Source organism: Anas platyrhynchos, chromosome Z (genome assembly GCF_047663525.1).
Source record: "Anas platyrhynchos isolate ZD024472 breed Pekin duck chromosome Z, IASCAAS_PekinDuck_T2T, whole genome shotgun sequence".
Taxonomy (NCBI): Eukaryota; Metazoa; Chordata; class Aves; order Anseriformes; family Anatidae; genus Anas; species Anas platyrhynchos.
Window position 1 is genome coordinate 69,873,894 of NC_092621.1, and position 19,693 is coordinate 69,893,586.

General features: G+C 43.6%; 1 protein-coding gene across 3 annotated transcripts in view; it reads left to right on the forward strand.

Annotated features, from left to right (window-relative positions):
- Nucleotides 1-19,693, forward strand: part of DGKQ (diacylglycerol kinase theta) — a 90,523-nt gene that overhangs the window by 4,627 nt on the left and 66,203 nt on the right. For 2 of the 3 annotated variants that reach the window (XM_038170191.2, XM_027446168.3), the window contains exon 2: nucleotides 17,938-18,017. In XM_038170191.2, coding sequence (XP_038026119.1) covers nucleotides 17,938-18,017 — 80 coding nt within the window. Of the gene's footprint in view, nucleotides 1-5,533; nucleotides 5,556-17,937; nucleotides 18,018-19,693 lie in introns of those variants that run through there. The other variant, XM_038170192.1, reaches the window with a different exon arrangement.

The following is a 19,693-nucleotide window of genomic DNA, read 5'->3' on the forward strand; positions in this document are numbered from 1 at the left end:
GCCACTTTCTAGGCTTATACCCTCTGGTTCCGTTCCTCTTGCAAGAAATTTTTTCAGTCTTCCTCTGATGAGTTTCCCACGGACCATAGTTCTTGCTGTACTGTGTAAAGGGTCTAAAAGCCTTCTATTCATTCTTGCAGTTATGTGGGAGATGAATGCCTGACTAGTTATTTTTTTCTGATAAACAAAGCACATTGAACTCTAAGGCTTTCCCTGTAAAGCGTTTTCCAAGCGCTGTACTTGAGTCCCTTAACAGCATTTTCTTAAAGAAGCTGGATAGACTGTTTCAGGCAGAGGTGAGGTCAGTACTTCGTGGCTACAAAGATGCTCTTCTGCTCCTGCTTTCCAAGATATTTGTGTGCATGCCCCTCGGCTCAGGTCCGGTTCCTTTCTGGGAGTCAGTGCACTGTGGTATCCCCTTTCCTCTCTCCCGTGTTGGTGGTGTGCATTCCCTGTTTCTAGACGTAGGAGTTTGTATTAAAGTGGCATGTAGCACATCTCTCCCAGTGACGCACATCGCTCTGTGTGATTACTCTGTGCTCCTGTGGGTTTAGTCATCAGCACTTTTTTTTTTTTAAGTAGTGATTTTGCTTTTATGTCAATGTTTTCCTAAAATAACCTGTGGTAGCACTAGGCATAGTATCCTGGGGTTTCCTACATGAAATAATCCCACTAAGCAACCACGTTGCACTGGCAGTTTCCTTGCAACAAGGGACATGTTATGTGTAATGGGCATTGAGTAGCCCAAGCACAGATGCTGATCTGGAGATAGGGTCTCCTGCTTATTGTCCAGTACAAGATGACATGCAGTGGTTTTAGCTTTCATTCTCTTCTTGGAAGCTTGTAGCAGATGTTTCTAGTGTTGCCTTTTTTCCTTCTTCCCTCTATCTTGTTCTGATTTCCAAGTCCAAGGATAAGGAATTTTCCTGCATCATTTTCAGTGAGCTCTTTTGGGGGAAGCTCCTCCCAGCTTGTCTGTTTTCTCCTCTTTTATTATATACACTTTAGAACTTATCTACAGTGGTTTTTTTTTTTTTTTTTTTTTTTTTTCCTGCTTACTGTCCTTTCAGAAATCTGATTCTCTTTCTGCCTTTGGAGCTTTTTTCTCAGGTGGCAGCATTTTCCTGACTTATATTTGACTCATGTTGTCCCTAGATGACTTCTGCATTTTGGTCATATTGCTTGTCTCCCAGAGTTGTTTTTAATGCTGCATTTCATCACTTCAAATTGTCATTTTTCTGGGCCACTTGTTGCCCATAAGGTCCATCCTGAGCTGGCTCAAAGTCCTTGCCTGCTTGGGTAAAGCCCTTTGGAGAAACTGCTTTTGCAACGCCTATCGAAACCAGATGAGTAAGTTACCTTCATGTATTTACTTTGACTCAGCTGCAGTGTGTGGAAAGAACAGGATGTGTGTCTAGCATAGAGCCCTACTAAACGACAAAATGATGTCTTTTGATCACTTCTTGTTCTTTTCTCTCTCTTTTATTTTTCCAGTCTTTTTTGCTTGATGGTGCCTTTAAGTTGTGAGAGAGGGCTGTGAGGAAACACACCCAAACAAAGAGCAAAAACTAATCTTTGCATTATCACTTTGTGATAGGGAATTTGCTGGAAGCATACTTCTTTTTTCTTTTTCTTTTTTTTTCTAGGTGTGCATACAATATTCTTCCCTTTAAATTGTATTGTTGCCCACTGACGCCTCACTTGTGGAAGTCCCATCAAGTCTGGTACTCACTAGAGTAGAATTGACCCCTAATTTCACTTCTTATGTTAATTTAAATATTTTTATTCTCTTGAATCTGAAAGAATGCATGTATTTGCATATATACATCTTCATGTATGCATATTTCCATGTATATGTGAATATAGATATAAAAGAGCATGTTTGTATTTTTCTGTATGTCTTTGTTTCTTTTTTTTTTTTTCCTATTTAAACGATTTAGTCTGAATGATGTATGTGGAAAGCAGGATTAGGATTGTACAGTATGCTGATACTGTTTACCTGCTTGGTGGCTTTTTAAATACCACACGTATGATATAAAGTTCATGCCACTTGCTTTGTAAAAACAAGGTAGTTTAAGATGTGAAGCAACTCAAAATGATAAAAATAAAATTGACTTGAGTTGGCCAGCTTAATCAGTCCCTGGAGGTTTCACATACAGAAGATTGCTGGAGGCATTCTGAATACTTTGCTAAATGCAGGTGCTTAGGAGAAACTGAATGATTTGAGCTTCTGGTGTTAAAGTAGGAGGAGTATGTTGTTCTGCAGGGTTGTATTGGATTACACTGGTAAGGAAATAGGACTTCCAGTTTGTGTGAGATTAGGTAGCAAAACAATCTCTGTTCCTCTTTGCATTATTGACTTGGCAGAATGTGTCATGTTTGAATGCCTTGGCTTGTCATGATGTAATTCAGGAAATGACACTGTCCTTTTTCTGCAGTACTTTCTCCGTAGCATGTGGAGATAAGAACTGGTACGCTCTGTTAAGCAGTGAGTATGGAAGTGCTCTACTAACCAGTCCCTGAAGTGTTTTGAAGGAGAATACTTCCTCAGTGCTGAAATCTTTTGGGAGCTTCAGAAGAAGACAGAAGAATACAAGGAAATTGCTAAGATTCCTCCACGTATGAAGAGCGCATGTGGGAAGTGTCTGGGTATAGAATGGAAAGGCTCGATGGGATCGAGTGCACCCTCAGCAGGTTTGCTGATGGCACCAAGCTGTGTGGTGCAGTTGACACACAGGAGGGAAGGGATGCCATCCAGGGGGACCTGGACAGGCCTGAGAGGTGGGCCTGTGTGAACATCATGAGGTTCAACAAGGTGATGTTCAAGGTCCTGCATCTGGGCCAGGGCAATCCCAAACACAAATACAGGCTGGGCGGAGAATGACTGAGAGCCTTGAAGAGAAGGAGTTGGGGGTGCTGGTTGATGAGAAGCTAGACACAAGCCCACAACTCGTGCTTGCAGCCCAGAAAGCCAACCACATCCTGGGGTGCACCAAAAGCAGCATGGCCAGCAGGGTGAGGGAGGGGATTCTCCCCCTCTGCTCTGCTCTCCTGAGACCCTGCCTGGAGTGCTGTGCTCGGCGCTGGGGCCCCCAGCACAAAAAGGGCATGGAAGTGTTAGAACGAGTCCAGAGGAGGGCCATGGGAATGATCAGAGGGCTGGAGCACCTCTCCTGTGAAGACAGGCTGAGGGAGCTGGGGTTGTTCAGCCTGGAGAAGGCTCTGGGGAGGCCCTGCAGTGGCCTGCCAGTGCCTAAAGGGGCCTACAGGAAAGCTGGAGGGGGACTCTGTGTCACGGGGTACAGTGATAGGGCAAGGAGTGATGGCTTTAAACTGAGAGGTAGTAGGTTTAGATTAGGTATTAGGAAGAAAATATTTAACAGGGTGGTGAGGGAGTGGACCAGGTTGCCTAGAGACTGCCCCATCCCTGGAGGTGTCCCTGACCAGGTTGGATGAGGCCCTGGGCAACCTGATCTAGTGGGTGGTATGCCTGCCTGTGGCAGGGGGACTGGAACTGGACGGTCTTTAAGGTCCCTTCCAACCCAAACCATTTTATGTCTCTGATTCTAGTCCTCTCTGAGACACTTGGTCTTTCTTTCAGGATTGAAAATACCTCTTGTGAGATGAAAGATTTTCTTCAGAGCTTACTTAAGATGCCAAAGTGTAAATCATTACAAACACAAATTTGCAGGGGAAAGTGCTTAGAGTTAGCATTCCTGGACTGTATCTGCTACAAAAATAGCCTTTAAATGTGAAGCAAAGGTGTGAGTTGAGTAGCACGACCTAAGAAAAACAGCTTGTTCATGTTATCCACTTCTGAAAACAGTGTTGATATGGATGAAAAGAACGGGGGATTTCAGATTTCATGGATATTCACAAATATCTAGGGAATTTAATGCTCTCTAGATGCTTCTGCAAGCTGATGCAGAAATTCTGGGAGGCAACAGAGGCCATTGCATGTACTGGTGCTGTAGTACCATACTGGGATCATTGTTGCTGGCCTGAGTGCATGAGTTGTGTGCAGCACATCTCCACCCACTCCCGGGGATCTGTCATTGGTGTCAACAACAGCCCTTCAGAAAGTAATTACAACACTTTATCATAGAAGGGGATGGAGTTACAGCTTGAGGAAATGGCACTCACAGTTACGTTTGACACCTGGATTGTGGGGACTTAACTGTGCCAATAGCAGATGCTGACTGAGAAACCAAGTGTATGACCCAAAGTTAGTGGAGGAAGAGAGGCACAACTTTCCAGAAAAGTGAAATATTGGATACCCTGTGGGAGGCACAGGGAGGGAATATGCTGTTTGTCCCATTGCAGGGAGGAGACAGGCTTTCATTGTAATATAAATCCTAAGAGCTGTAAGTTTTGAGAAAAGAGCTTTTGAATTGAAACACAGCATCTACTCCTCTTATGGTTTCCTTTTGTTGTTGTTTTTTTTCTCTTGTGTGAAGATGGCTTTCCTGTGTGAACAATACCAAGTGAAGCAATTCTTGCTTTGGTTTCTGTGCCATTGACTGCTTTAACTGTAGTTTCTCTTTTAATGATAATGAAGTTAACCACTGCCTCATTTTCCCAGTAGAAGCTGTGTCCATCAGACCTCCCCAGCCAAATCCTTGGTCAGAAATAGGCTGAAGTAGCAAGTAAAAATACTGTAATGTTAAAAATGCTCTTCAAGACAGTTAAGTATCCTCATGTCTATGCTGGTTCAGACCTCCTTTATTCTATCCCTCCTATATTTTCTTCTATCCAGAATAGCTCCTTTTTTGGCAAGTGCCTTGAGGTTTCTTGAAACCACTGTATTTTTCATTCAAGCATTATTCTTCAGTAGGAGCAAGTAGATTATTTTAAAAGTAAGTTCTCCTCCTCTTCCTTCCCCTGAGTCTGGAAGGATAATGGAGATATATCACACTAATTCAGTACTTCAGGGGTAGACTATGAATTTTATTGGTTCAAGAACTGAGCTATTGCTTGTTGAAAGATCTGGTGTAGTTGTAGGTGTTGTATATAACATTTTGACATTGCAGGCTTCTGTTCTCCAGTTAGATGTTAATGTTCAGCTTCTATGAATTATATATGAACTTATTCATGTGAAGGAGAGACCGTTCCTTAAATTCAAGATAAGTATAGGCCTGAGTCTCATCATTGACTCAAGCCAGTGTGGTAGAATTGAAATCACCACTCTTTCTTGACAGGAATCTTTTTAAAATATTTGAAATTTGTAGTAAGATAGGAACGGTGATTCCAAAAAGTAGCACAAAGATTAACAAGTTCAGTTTGGGAGCCTTTCCTTAAACAGTGTTTTATTTTTTCCTCTGGTCTGCCTTGTATGAATCATTTACCTTTAGTTTCCGGATCATGTCAATACCCTTGTAACAAACAAGCTAAAGAAAGCATTGAGTGTACTTATCCAGCTGGCCCAGGAACTTGTTTCTTTGGATTTATTTATTTTTAAATTTGTGTTTCTAGCTCAGTTTTTCACTCGAGTCCTGTAGTTTTGTACACTTCTGTCTGCGCTGCACTTTGGAAACAGAGCACTACAGGAATGAGAGGTAGGGGTTACCATGGCAACTGCTCTTTTTCTTTCCTCCCTTGTTTTGTTGTGTTTCATGGTGATGTGAAGTGTTGAGATGTGCTAAATAATGTTGAAATTACCCGTGTTAAAAGAGCAAGAGCACTTACCTTGGGTTAAAAAATACTAATAATTTGGCCGACATTTAAGCTGTACGTGGTGTTTCTTTTAAAATTATAACTTCAGTGAAGGTAGGTGGGTGCTATTGTAGTTAAGAATAACTGTGTTTTATTCTAGTCTCTTCAATTTTATTTTATTTTTTTTTTACTGCATTTTCATGTTCTGTATTCACTTTCTGAAAGGGGCAGTGAAAGGAGCTGCACCTACTAGGGAATCCAGCCCTCTGGCATGCTGGTTGTGTCACTGAGTGGAGAAACTTTGTTTTATATGAAATGCTGCTGTTCTTTCCTTAATGCATTTGAAGACTTAGGTGTGTTTTGGAGGGAAATTTTGCTTTCTTTCCTCCAGGGCACTGAGCAAATTGATTTGGTCTCTGTGTGCGTGCGATACGCATGCACTGTACCTCTGTACCCCCAGCAATGCACTCTGTGGTCTCAGGACTGCATTAAGACCTTTCCCCATACTGTAACATTCAAAGCATCACCAAATCTTGGTGTTTTGTGAGGGATTCCAGGCAATTATTTCAACACCATCGTTTTCTGACAAAATACCGTCATGGCATGTGAAGTCCTACTGTGCCTTAAATTCTGTTACAGTTTACCCTGCTGATTTAACTCAAATTCTTCTTTTTAAAACCCGAAGATGTGATTTTGTTGTTTCTCCTTTGTGTGAGGAGATGTTTTGGTGTGTGTGTCTAAACTTGCAGAAGTGTTAACAGGGCTGTTTTTTCTTTGTAGGAGACCTCTGTGTTGTTTACCTGGGTTTTCAGAAGCTACTTACTGATGTGTGACATTGACACTGCTGTGTGTGAAGTTGTGCACGCTGTGCTGGGCAGGCAACCCGCAGGAGCGATGCAGGGAACTGTGCATGGTATTTGAGGGCTGCAAACTTACAATATTTAGCTCAGTTGCCCAGGCACGATGAAGATTTGGTTGTGAGGATGCTTAGAGTGAATGTCAAATAGTTCTAGTGGAGTTTCCTTAAAACCAAGGGCTGGGGTGGGACCACCTTGTGGTTGGCGTTGTGCTGTTTTGTTCTGAATACTGCCAGCTATAGCTCTTTGTTTTGCCCAGTAACCCCAAGTCAGCTGGAGAAGGATGGTAAACAATTGACAAAGTTTCTCTTTGTAAAGCCTGGATTTGAAAGCAGTAAGTTGGAGAAGCTGTTGCAGACAACTGCTGCAGGGTGTTAAGTACCATGTCTTTAGTATTCATGACACTGGTGTGCACATCCTCCTTCGGACTGGCTGAGTCTCCCTCTGAGCTCTCCTTTTTTATCTGCTACACGTTTCTCTGCCCCTGCCTTCCCTCTTTGCTTACAGAGCTGGCATTTCTCTGCTGTAGCCCTTGTTTTTTTAATCCACAGTTCAGTTGATGGCGTGGGCAGTCTACACTAGAGGACAAAAGAGGCTTCAGCTTTAGACAAAGCCAGGGAAAAGAGTGTTATTTAAGTACTTTTCAAGGGGGTTGTCCGTAATGGCAGGTGATCTGTGATTTTCTTCTTATCCCTATGGCATCTTGCTGAAATTCTGAGTTGGCTGTCACCAAAAGATCCCTGCTCTGCCTTCCAGGAGCATGAGGAGGTACACCCCTTCCTTCCCTGCAGGTACAGGACCTCGGGGGTGTTCTGACAGATGCTGATCCGTAGGACCAGGATGTGCTCTAGGTGTTGAGTGTGGTGTTCACACCACTGCACTGGGCTCAAGGCCTTTGCAGGTTTATTTGAACTCTAAAATGTATTTACCTTGCGAAGGCAAAGAGGGGAAAGCCGTGCCATTTTTGGAAAAAGTTATTCCAGCAGTTCTCGGAGAAGCTACATACTCCGTTTCAACGACAAAGAATCTAGGTTGAATTGGTTGGATGTATCTTGTTGGTAGCATGGAGGGTTGTGGTTCTTTATTATAACACTATGATGAGTGGAAGGAATGGTATTATTTTGCTGCAGGTGCAGTGTGCTTGTTCTTTGGTCAGACCCCGAAGTGGATTGACTCTTTCTAGCTCCACAAAGGCTGCAATCTGGAAGAGGTGGCAAAAAGCCAGGGCTCCATTGCATGGGCTGGCATCTGGTTTATATGGGCAGCCTGTATCCTCTAGCCTGTATGGAAGCTACTGGAGTGCTTAATTGTTGTCCCTCAGACAGGCAGATGTCCGTGGTTCAGAGCCTGAGAATGGGAGGCTGTGGTTCCTCTTTGTTGGGCCGGGAGTTACAGCCATCCCAGAGGCCTGTTGGTGTGGCATCGCGGGTGTCAGTTCCCATGCAAGAGACACTTCAGTGGAAAAATTAATTCACTGGACGGAAGGGGAAGAACTGCATCCCTCCAGGCTCCCTTTACAACTCCACGTTGTGAACAGGATGCCTCTTCCTCTGAGAATCTTCTGGGGAAACTGTCGAGAGGTAATTTGCCAAGTTCTCTCCCAGTGCTGGAAAACTTCTTGGAAAATTGCCCTCTTGGAAATTTCTTGTTTTCCAGCAGTGAGCCAGCATCTTGTCCCAAGACACCGTGGTCCTGTCTGTGGGCTAAAACTGAAGGAAAAGGAAGGTGTTGATGCATTCTGGGTGTAAATGTGAGTTAAGCACTAGCCATCTGTCGAAGGAAGAAAAAAATCTCGTAATGCCAGGGACTTGTTCTAAGCAGAAACCACGTGCCTTTGAAATCCTGTGCCCAAATTATTTCAGAGGTGAGAAGTCTGACCCAGCTTTCTGTTGAGAGGGAGAAAGTAAAGTATATGCAAAACTTACCTTTTTTTGTTCATTGAGGCCTGTACTCAGCCAGACTGTATTGTTACTGGACATATCTTACAGCAAGGAAGGAGAGGACCTCACCGTGAAGACTTTCTTCTTGTTATATGTAGGGTGCCTAGGACTTCTGCTGGATGTGGGTATGACCTGGGGACAGCCTCTTGACCAGGTAGAAATGGCACTTTTACCATGGTGGTACAGCCTGCTTGTGCCACTGTTTCTTGCTCCCGAAGTGCAAAACCCTGGTGGAGCAAAACGCCGAGCGTGGGTGGCTTCGTTGCCTCTGCAGCTGCAGGTGCTCTGGCTTTGCCTGCACAGCAGGGTTTGGGGAGCTTGCTCTGGGTGAAGCCAGGGGATGGAGGATGGTGAGGGTGCTTTTCTGACAGGTGAGGACCTGTTCATTTGTCAGTTCAGGGCTTACCGTGCCGGAGAGGGTGGAGAAACAAAATGAGGCTTGTTGTTGACCCTGGACTATTCGCAGCCTGCTGATGAGAGAAAGAGAGGGGTCCTTGGTGCAGTACAGGGGCTCTGTAAGGTTGCCACAAGTCAATCAGGCCTACGTAACCAAATCAGTGCTTTCATGATTGACAGTCCAAGTATATCACTGAATTCATTTGACTCTGCCTCGTTATTCAGTGGCTTGTCTTGTTTTCACTTGACTGGTTTCTATGTTATTTCCGAACAGCAACATCTGAAATACAAATGAATAGGGATTCAAGTGCGCTGCCTTGAAATTACAGAGCTCAAATGTTTTGAAAACATTTCTTTTGGGTATCTGTACCTATATATAGAGCTTGCTGTCATGCAGGCAGTTTTGGAAGCGTAAAATACCACACTATCCCCACTGTGCAGGGGGAAACTGTGTTTTGGTCAGATGGAGCGTATCCTTGTAGCTCTTTTTAAAGCAGGGATAAGCATGGATGGTTAGTGAGTAAGACAAGAGTCCCAGAAAGGACCTGGCATGTATGACTGATCAATAAGATGCTCAGTAAATGATGAGAAAATCTCAACAGGTTTCCGAATCTCAGTGGATTTGCAGAGAAATGGAATCCACAACGTGGTCGAACTGAACTGTAAGACGAACGGGGGCCGGCGTTGTCTCACTGCAGTGAGAGAGGAAGGTGTTTTAACGCCTGACTTCTTAAAGCTTTCAGAGATTTTTCCATCCATGCCCTGCCATTGTGTGAGGCGTCCTGGGCCGGCCACAGCTTCTGGTGACAGCTTCTCTGGTGACATTTAGCAAGCATTGCGCAACAGACTGCTAAACTTATCCTAGGTTATGCCTTGCCTGAGAGAGCACACCAATATTGCACACAGGTCTTCGCATGTTTCTGCTGAATTGGGAAACAAGCTGGCAAGGAGCATGGCTGCATCCAGCATTCCTCTCAGTGAATAGTCCCAGTATTCAGACTGCCCTGTGGTCACAGTCCTAAACACAAAAGCTAAATGTGTCTGTGTTGGCAAGCTGTTACAATGGAAAAGGAGCTCAAAGCTGTGTAGCAAATGTAAAATTTAGTCCTGCAAGCTTCCTGTGAAAAGAGAACAGTGCTTTCAAGTTACTGATGAAAAGACCCTCTCATCCATTAGCTTGAGTGCTGCTGTTTGTATAATCTACCTGATAACAATGTGTTTTATATTCATTTTAAAAAAAGAGAGATTTAAAAAAATGTATTTTTCTCCAATCTGTGAGTGCTTAGCCTCTGGGCATTTCCTCAAGGCTATTGTCTTCTAATTATCAATGGATCTCTTCAGTGAACACAAAGGCAGTCCTGCTGAGCAAAACAGCCTGCTCGCAGGACCAAGGACAACTGCAGGGGTGAGCGAAAAGGCCCCTACATGGCAGAGAGGCGGTAAGCTTAGCTTGTGTTTTGGCCTGTGTCACATCATGAGCATGCTCTGGAAGAGCAGGAGGGGAGGAGGAAATAACCTTCCCAATTCTGACCAAAATAAAACTGTTTTGATTGTGTTAGGGTGACTTGGCCTGAGTTGTCTTGGTGCTCATATGCCCTTTAAGTCCCACTGATTCATTGTTTGGAAAGCAGAGGCTGTTTCAGTTGGCTTGCACAACAGCTTTGAAGCTCTGGTTTACTCCATGGCGTTGCTAGATTCCTTGTTTGTTTGTGCTCCGTCCATCTACAGGCAGTTGCACTTCCTCCTCCCAGCCTTCAAGTATGCAGCAGCAGCAACACCTTCTGCGCAGAACATCCTTGCCATTGTGTGCCTGTGTATTTTTATTGAACTGATCTGAACAAGCTGACTTCCATTTTTGGCTACTCTGGACCTGTCTTTTCTTCCCCAGCTGCTGCGAACAGCCTCTTCAGAAACCACTGCTACTGTGCTGAGACGTGGAGCCCTGCAGAGCTGGAGCAAAAGCTACACCATCTTACAAATGCTGACAAATAGAGTGTTGTTCTGGAAACCTTTCCAGGTCCTGGGCTGAAATAGTTTGGTTTAGTGATCCACCAGAAGTCCAGGGGGCCCTTCTGTGTTTTAGGGTAAAGTTGGGGAAAGTGGCTGAACTGAATAAACACTCGCTGTCTTTTTTTTTTCTCTTTCTTTCTTGAATTCTAGCAGTGATAGCAAGTGCTCTTACTAACAGAGATGTTTTTCGATTTGCTGAGCCCTGTCCTTTTTTCTTCTGGGAGGGGAGAGGTAAGAAATAACCACCTGAAAGACGAGATAAGATTTGCCACTTTGTGTTTTCTGCTCTGCTTTCTGTTCCACTGTCAGTAGATGCCCAAAATAAGCCCCTTTGAAGGTTGAAATAACCACCACCACCTTGCCTTGCTGTCGTAGCTAGCTGTAAAAACAGTTGCAAAGAGAAAGGAAGATAAATGGTTCTTCATGGTTGTAGCAAACAGGGCAAGAAATGCTAGACATACCTTTTAATGAGGGAGATTCAGCTTTTGCACATCAAGCATTGGGCTCCTAACAGCAAAGGCTTGAAAGGATACAGGGTGAGGCTGTGGATTGTCTCTCCTGGGTGAATTTCTGGAGCATGTTTGGCTGATGCCTGTCAGGAATGCAAGATTAGCTGAGCCCTTGAGGCTGTTTGCTGCCTGGATTTCTGCAAAAATTAATGTATTACCTACATAATTTCATTGCAGTTAACTCTGGAACGTACTGAGGTTCGTGCCCAAAATAGTACATACTTCTGCAAAAAAACAATTTTGAACAATGTAGGTATGTGCTACAGAAATAAAATGCTATTTAAACCATAGCCTGGATGTTTGAAACCAACTGGGGCAGACTTGTTACTGCTCTTCTGCCTTTCTTCATGAGCTGAGTTTCAGTTTGCAGCTCTGAGAAGGGGATTTAAATCCTAATGCTTCCATCATCCTTTGTGTTCAGGAACGTCCTCGACTCTTCTTCCTTCCTGAGTAGGTGCCTTTTTCGGGAGAAAACCATGGAAGACCTGTACATTCCTGCAGGGATTTGTTTTGATAAATACCAAGATTCTCCTGTTAATCACAGAATTTGTAGCATTCTCAGAGTGGAGCTGGCGAATGTTTCATAATTCTGAAGAACTCCTCGTAGTTCTGTCTTTGGGGAGAGGAAATGCCTGTAGCCAGAGAGTAGGTTGCAGTGTTGGCTTGATGCAGCACAGGCAAATTCAAATACTCCCTCTTGCTCTGAGTTGTTGATGCCTTATTTAAGTTGCTGATGTACAGAGCAAAGATTTGTAATAATTATGTCTAGTTAAGAGGAATATTTACGTTGCTAGAAGTACTGATGGATATCTCTTCTCACCAGTAACGTTGACAGGAAGCCTGGCAATGTAGCTGAGGGTATAATTTACCTCTCATTCATTCTTTGTCTTGATGAAAATGAGATGTATGCTACGTGTTCTAATTTATAATCTGCTGTATTGACTCGAAGGAAAAGAATCTTGGCTTCTGCAAGTTGTTGTGCTTCAGTGAGCTTCAGGGAGTCACACTGATTTACAGCATATGAGAGTGACCCTAGCTCTTCAGGCTGTGTAAGGTGTACTTTCTCTGAAAGCCTGCTCCACTCTTTAACATCAGTGCTCTCTACTGCAGTTAATGAAAATGAAAAATACTGAAATTATTGAAAAAGAATCAAAAAATTTCCCCCTGCTGGAGTAAATTACCTCTTTGGAGGAAATGGCATGAGCGCTCATTCTTTCTGTAGTACCTGCTGCAGTTAAAACATTTCCTGTGAAGCAGAGGGCTTGAAACTGAACCGCATATTCTTCGTGCTGCTGTGAGACTGCTGCTTGACTCGATGCCTCGGAGAGGAGGGTCTGCAGGACCGCGTGCGTGGCACCGTGGAAGGGAAGATGCACACACACTGCCTTTCCAGGGAGTCCATCCAGCCCCCAGCAGCAGACCCGTATTCGTGGTGCCCACCACCATGGTGTTTGCAGCCTGGAGGCAGGTGCTTCTTCAGTTTGTCAGCTAGCAATGTGAGCTCTCATCAAGGTCCTGCTTCTTTTCAGCCAACTTCGCTTGGCAGCAGTGCTGCTGCTGGTAGCTGCTGGGATTTCTTCAGCTGGAAAAGCAAAAAATTTATTGCGGATGAGTTTTGTCTGATGCATAGAAAACCTTAACGAGCTGAAGGCTGTGGCGCGAAGGAGGAGAAAGAGTCCTGGGTTGTGGTGTTTTATGATAAAGAGATGAAGTACAGTAAGGTTAGAGGTAGGGAAAACATAATTGTACAACCTGCATCTAATACAGGAAGCTACTTCTAAATGTGCTCAGTTTTTAAGATGAATACATTAAAATTTAAGCCTAAAACTGCTGTGTATTCCAGTTCAAGGCAGTAGGAGTACTTCTAAAGTTGCACTTCAGATACTCATTGAGGATTTCACCTCTATTTCCCCATCTACTGCTTCATCTTTTTTACAGATGACCCTTTCAGGATGATGTATGTTTGGAGAGCTATCATCTGTAACACTTGCAGGCAACCGATGTTGGGTAAAAGCTGCACAAAATTTAATCTAGTAGAACCATCCTTTTTTTTTTTTTTTTTTTTTTTTTTTTTTTCCATCCTGCGGTTTCCATACATTCAAGGAAATGCTGGCAATGCTCCCCTGCATACCCAAAGGGTGGTCTGGTGCCAGAGTCAGTTGTTGGCTGTAACCACAACCTTTTCTTTGTTGTTTTTTTCTGAATATCTTACCAGCAGATAGATGTAGCCATGGCTAGAGTACACGGAAAGGACCTGCCTGGAACTGAAAGTTGGCATTCACCACGTGTGAAATGCTGAAATAAAACCAGACTGAGGGCAGGCCTGCTTTTGAGCAGCAGACAGAAGCGATAAAGGGAAGCAATGAACTTGGACAAGGCTGCAGGTGGGATCTGGGCTGTGGTGCCTTGGTAGGGATGTGGATGTGGATGCTGCTCCAGTTGCCCACCACCCCCTCTGAAAGGGCAGCAGTGAGCTGTGAGTTTAAAAGGGACGGTGGCTGCTGAGGGCTGCAGGGGAATCTTTGTTTTGAGTGATTTAATTTCAGTCCACCATTGTATTGCCAGGGGCTGATGAATATAAGGTGGAGTGCTTGAAGGTGACATGCACAAATGCCTATGTAGCCTTTTAGGTTTTTTTTGTAGAGAAATGCAGAGAGTTTTCATTTGTGCTCTCCTTTCACACGTCAGGCAATCCTGTCCTGTAAACCCTCTGAGACAGGGATTTCTTCCAAGTCTTAAATTTAACAAGATGCCCCAGTGAATTATTGCTTTTCATTTAGTTTTATTTATATTCACATTAATGAGTTGAGTATGTGCTTTAATGTGTTGCTCTTATGTTTTTCCAGAAATGAAAAACTTAATGTACACTGATAGCTGGGAAAACAATTCTGAGTTACTAGTCCATTTGTGGCTGAGCTAATGTTTGTTTTAAAAACAAACAAACAAACAAAAAAAGCCATTTAGTCAACTGGGTCATTCAGTGATCGCTAACTGTAGTTAAAAGGTTAGAAGAAACTCTGGCAGGTGCTTGCTGAGAGTGGTAATTCGTGCAGGTGAGCACAGTGTGAGCTAGTGAGCTCTGGCGTTCGTGCAGAACTTAACAGAATTGTTATGTGTCAACTCACCCAGGCAATATTGAGAGGTCGTGTTGTCTCTTCATGATAGGAGATGATATTTTCCCAGTGCTGTCCATGCAACAGGCAGTTGGCAGAGATGTTGTGGTGTTTCTTTTGAATTTCTGGAGCTTGCTGTAGGTCTGCACATGCAGGGCATGCATGGAGAGAGCTCCCTGCAGCACAAAGAGGATCAGATCACACAGACAGCAAGAGGGGATTGCTGGAAGGAGGAGAGAGAGCGTGGTTGCTGCTTGTGGTGCTGGTGCGCCTGAATTGTGGGGTGTTCGGACCAGAGGCAGAGGAGGATGTCAGGATGAGCGCAGGCTGCAATCTGGGAAATATTTAGGTAAGCCCTGCTCCGGGAAAGCATTGGAGGGTGTGTTTGGAGGAAGAATTGCAGTTTTCTTTGGAGGTGCTTTTGTTAAGCTCGAACTGTGTGCCCACTGAAATGAGATGGATGCTCCTGGGTTACGAACACACATGTCGGTAGGTCCAGAGTGAGTCTTGTGTTAAGTCTGTCACACTTCGAGGAGAGGGGCAAACCTGCTTTGGTCTTTGTATTGGCATTCCTTGGTCCTCCTTGGAGAGCAATTTGGTAGCTCTACTTTTAGAGCTACAAGTGCTAAATGTGCTTGTATTGGCCCCTGTGGGACAGGGAAACGACACTTAGCTAGGGCTGTCCTCTCTGCTAGACTCAATGCACGTGACAAGCAGTGGAGGCATGTACCTCCTGAAAAACTCGTGGAAACCTTTCATGAAAAATGTTAAAATCTCCTCTTGAGCACTGCTACCTCCCGCATTTGCCTACTAACATTTCTTAATTTGATTCTGTGCAAATGGTCCCAGCTTTTCCATTGAAATTCTAGGAAATTCAGTACTTTGAATGTTGTCTCGATCTGTGACAACTTCTGGCTTTCCCAAAGTTGTTGGCTTGAATTCTTCTTTAGTACATGTTTCTGTGCCCAGCTGAACCATGAGGTGCTGCCTTTATGCAGTGACTTGGGTTGGCTGTGTAAATGGAGAACACCTCAAGGTCCGTGCCCAGGGGAGAGAGAAGGCCCACTGCTGTTGGCTGATTTAGAGCACTCTTCTGTGAATTCCTCGAGGTGTTTCTGTAGGGGTTGGTTGACTTGTTATTGAGCACGCTTAAAATTTAGGCAGTAGCCACCTGGTCTTGCAGACTTCTCTTGTCTGCTGCTTCTTCCAGATCAAAACGTTTGTGGGAGCCATCTACAGTGCGTTGCTCTGTTATTCCCTTTGTGGTCTGACTAGTTGAGAACCAGGAAAATGCAGGAGAAAGCTGCCATTTTAATTAATTTCTTCAGTCACTGAAGTTTCCTCCTTGACTCTCTCTCATCCCTTTGTGAAGTTCTTGAGAGCAGCCTGTAGGTGTCTGAAGCTTCATGTTGTCTCCTTTTGCAGGCTGGGGACCTAAGAGCCTCTGTCAGCTTGCTCCTGCCAGCCCCCTGCACCTAGACAGGTTCAGCTTAAACTTCAGGGACCACCCGCAAAATAGTGAAGAGGCTTCCTAAACAAGTGGTTGGGGCAAATGTTTTCTGGTGGTAGCGTGTGTGGTAAAACCCAGACTGGTGGGAAGTGGGCAGCTAGCTTTTTTCCTGCAGCCTCTGCAGACCTGTCTGCACAGCAGCCAGGTGCCTTCCTGCAAGCCTGAGTGGAAATGTTGTGGAGACCTGAGGGGAGACTCAGTTTCACCTGTCTACAACCTACATCTACATCCGATCTAAGTGAATTCGTAAGAATTCACCATTCTGGGTCTGACCTGCTTTTTTTGAGCAGGAGATGCATCTACAGTTATTAGATTCTCCTTGGTTTCATCTGTGCTGATGTGCTATATGCTCCTTCACGTGACAACATTTACATACGTTGGGTGTCTGCATTTTCAGCTCTGAGAATTCCTTTATCACCCCTTCGTTGGCTGTTTCTGCTGCTTATCTGCCCCATGGAGTCAGGAATATTATCAGCCATACAGGTAGATGTAACACCTGATAGCACCAAAGAGAAGGCCTCGATCTGCTCTGTTCCTGCTTTGCATTTCATTTCTGTAGTGGTCACTCTGTGTTCAGCCATGGATGGCGAATAGCACAGCAATGACTTGCAGTGGTTTTTTTTTCTCCGTGACTTCCAGACAGATGAAAAGCAAATGTCAGCCTACCACACATATTAAAAGGAGCGCTTATATGAATGGGGTCATCTTCCTTTCCATGCCACCGAAAGGAAAGGTTGCTTTCTGTGGGCTGACAGTAAGCCACAGAAAGGAGTGGGCCTGCATTTAAATTGTTGTGTTGACATGGGAGAAGGTGGTGTTGTGAAATCATGAGTAAATGAGCTGGAGAAAAGGGAGGAGAAGAAAATGATCTGCCTGTGATGGCATGAGCACATACTACCAGTAACAGCAACGTGAGTCCTGCACATGGGCTGCAGATGGGAAGCTTGACGTGGGTTTTCTGCAGTTGCTCGTGAAGCTTAGGAAGCGTGCAGCATGCTTCTGAAAACCAGGGACGTGCAAAAACTTCATGTGTACCATGATCACTGCAACTCGTGAGGGATCTGCCAGAAGCTCTGGAAAGGTGCTTCTACGTGAGGGACTGAGGCCTGAGCCTGTACGCTTAAGGCTTCGTGCTTGAACTGGAAGAGAGTAATTCTGAAAGGTGGATGACTCTAAAGCCATACCTGCATGGCTTATTAGTTCGTTGGTGCGAGGTGGTGACAACGAGATAAAGAATCCCTTGTTCCCTGTGTGCAAACTAAACCTGTAAACCCGCGGCACGGAGCTGTGGAAAATAGCATCCCCATGAAAGACGATTCATCAAACGCTGTCTTGGTCAAAATGCATTTAATAAAGCTTGGGTGAAATTCTAAACCTGATACTGACACAGTAATAAATAAATAAATACATAAATAAAATAATTAATTGCTCTTGACTTTCAAAGCTGCATGTAACTGCTTTTAGTTTTGTCTCCTTCATCCATTACGCTCAGTGAGTGTGAACACTGTCTTCCTGTTTATTGCTGTCACACGCACTAGCTTTTAGAAAAAATCCCTTTTAAACATGTCCATCTACTCTGGCAACATCAAAGAGATCTTTTGGACCACAGGCTGCTTAAAATCTCTTCTGAAAAATTAAGAGCTCATTTTGGCACTTAGAGAGAGTGAGTTTGGGGGTGGGAATGACTTGCTGCTGGCCTGCAATGCATTCAGATAGGCTCTCCTCCTTTATTTTCTATCACCAACATCTTGGTAACAAAACTGGCTGGAGACGTGTAACAGTCGTGTGGATACCATATCTAGTGGAGAGCAAATGTGATTAAGAAGATGTTTTCCCAACCGTATTTCACTCCACGTGATTATTTTTTGTTGTTTTCTTCTTTTTTTTTTCCACCAAAATGTCCCTTCTTTGTGAAAGACTTGCTTACAGTTCTTTCTTTGGTTTCCACAGTTTGCAACTTCATGTCTCATGAAAAGTGCCTCAAGAATGTCAAGATACCTTGTTCGTGTATTGCTCCCAGCCTTGTAAGGGTGAGTAAGCACACACTGTCATGTCTCTTTCATGGCACAACAGGACAGATTTATTGCTAGATAATATGGTGTAGTACAGTAGTGGCTTGTTAATATTGAAATGCTTAAATCAATCGTGTTAGTCATCACTTAAGCTTTTATGGCTGCTCAGAGAAAAAAATCTACATTTCCTTTGAAACGTCCCTGATATGGGCAGCTGTAGACAGTCTGTCTTCAAAGAGTGGTTATTTGCATTCTTTATATATTACTAGACATTTTTAATTGTGTCATTACCTGGAAGTCTCACAATAATGGAATGGGGTGACTGATTGAAATCAGTGCTCTCAGGAAACTATACCATGTATCATACTTGAAGAACTCTACCACCATTTTTTTCAACAGTAATTACACCTTACTGGAAAAATGCTAAAGCTTTTCTGACTAGTGAAGGGGCTGTGTTTGGCTTCTATTGATTACTGCTCTTAAGAATTTGCTTGCTTATTGTGACCAGAGAATAAAGGTGTTGCATTAAAAGCATAGGACTTAAAAAGAAATAATAATAAAATTAAAAAAAAATCTAAAGACAGGGCTTCCAATTGATGGTAAGAGTTCAAATGTATGTATTTTGGTTATTAATAAAGTATATTCTCTTCAGATGTCCTGTGACATTTTCTGCCCTATGACCTTAGGTGTAAGAGAGGGATTGATTTTGAAGATGTTAAGGTGTTGCAACTATGGTATTAAGAAGCTAAATTGAGGAGAAAACTGTGTGTTATCCACCTGGGGGGAAAAAAGGGGTGAGAAGCTTTCTAGATAAGTAGGAAGACACTACAAATACCATACAGAGCATTATGCAGAAGTCAAATGAGACTGCTGTAAAATCAAAATGAGAAAATGGTGAGCCTTACAGACCTCACTGACTAAAACCATGTTTATGAGATACTCACTTATAGATCTGGGAACCTGCAAGGGGGGCTGTATTTCCTTTGTATTCAGAAAAGCTTTACGGGTTCCTTTAAGTCGTGGAAGCCTATGTAGGGGATGGTAGGAGAAGGTCTAAAACAGCACGTAACTAGAGTTACAGGAAGCAGACAGAGACATTACCCACTCGTTTTTATTTGATGTGCTTTGTCTAGATGCTGCTGCTGTTCAGCCTTTGCTACATACTTCATCTTCCCCACGTACTTTCATCTTGGGAGGTGTAATTTAGATTAGGAAAAGTTGTCTGATGCACAGAATGTCGCCAGTGAAAGAATAAGAAATATTGCTATTATTCTTACAACCCCAGTGAAGGGACATGTAGGTGGTGAGAAATGTTATTACTAAGAATTAGCATCTCCACTGTTTCAGTATGCTGGCAGTCAATTGTGGCATGGGAAAAGGAATGATGAGTCACACAGCAGAGGGATCGTTAGGGGCATAGTACACATCTAATTTAGAAATATTAATTTAGTTCAGAGACAAACTTCTGAACATTTTTGACTTCTTCTTTTGTAAATTTGCTCCACATATAATTTATTGTTCAAAATAGTACTTGTTGCTTTGCTTTTGCATGTTGAATATCATGCACTGAAATACATTAATGGTCCTACTTTCACCAGTCATGGGCATCAGTTTAGGGGTTTGTTTTGTTCCCTTGCCAGTTCCTGTTCCCTACTTGCCCCAACACATACATTTGATCTAATTGTTCGTCGTTT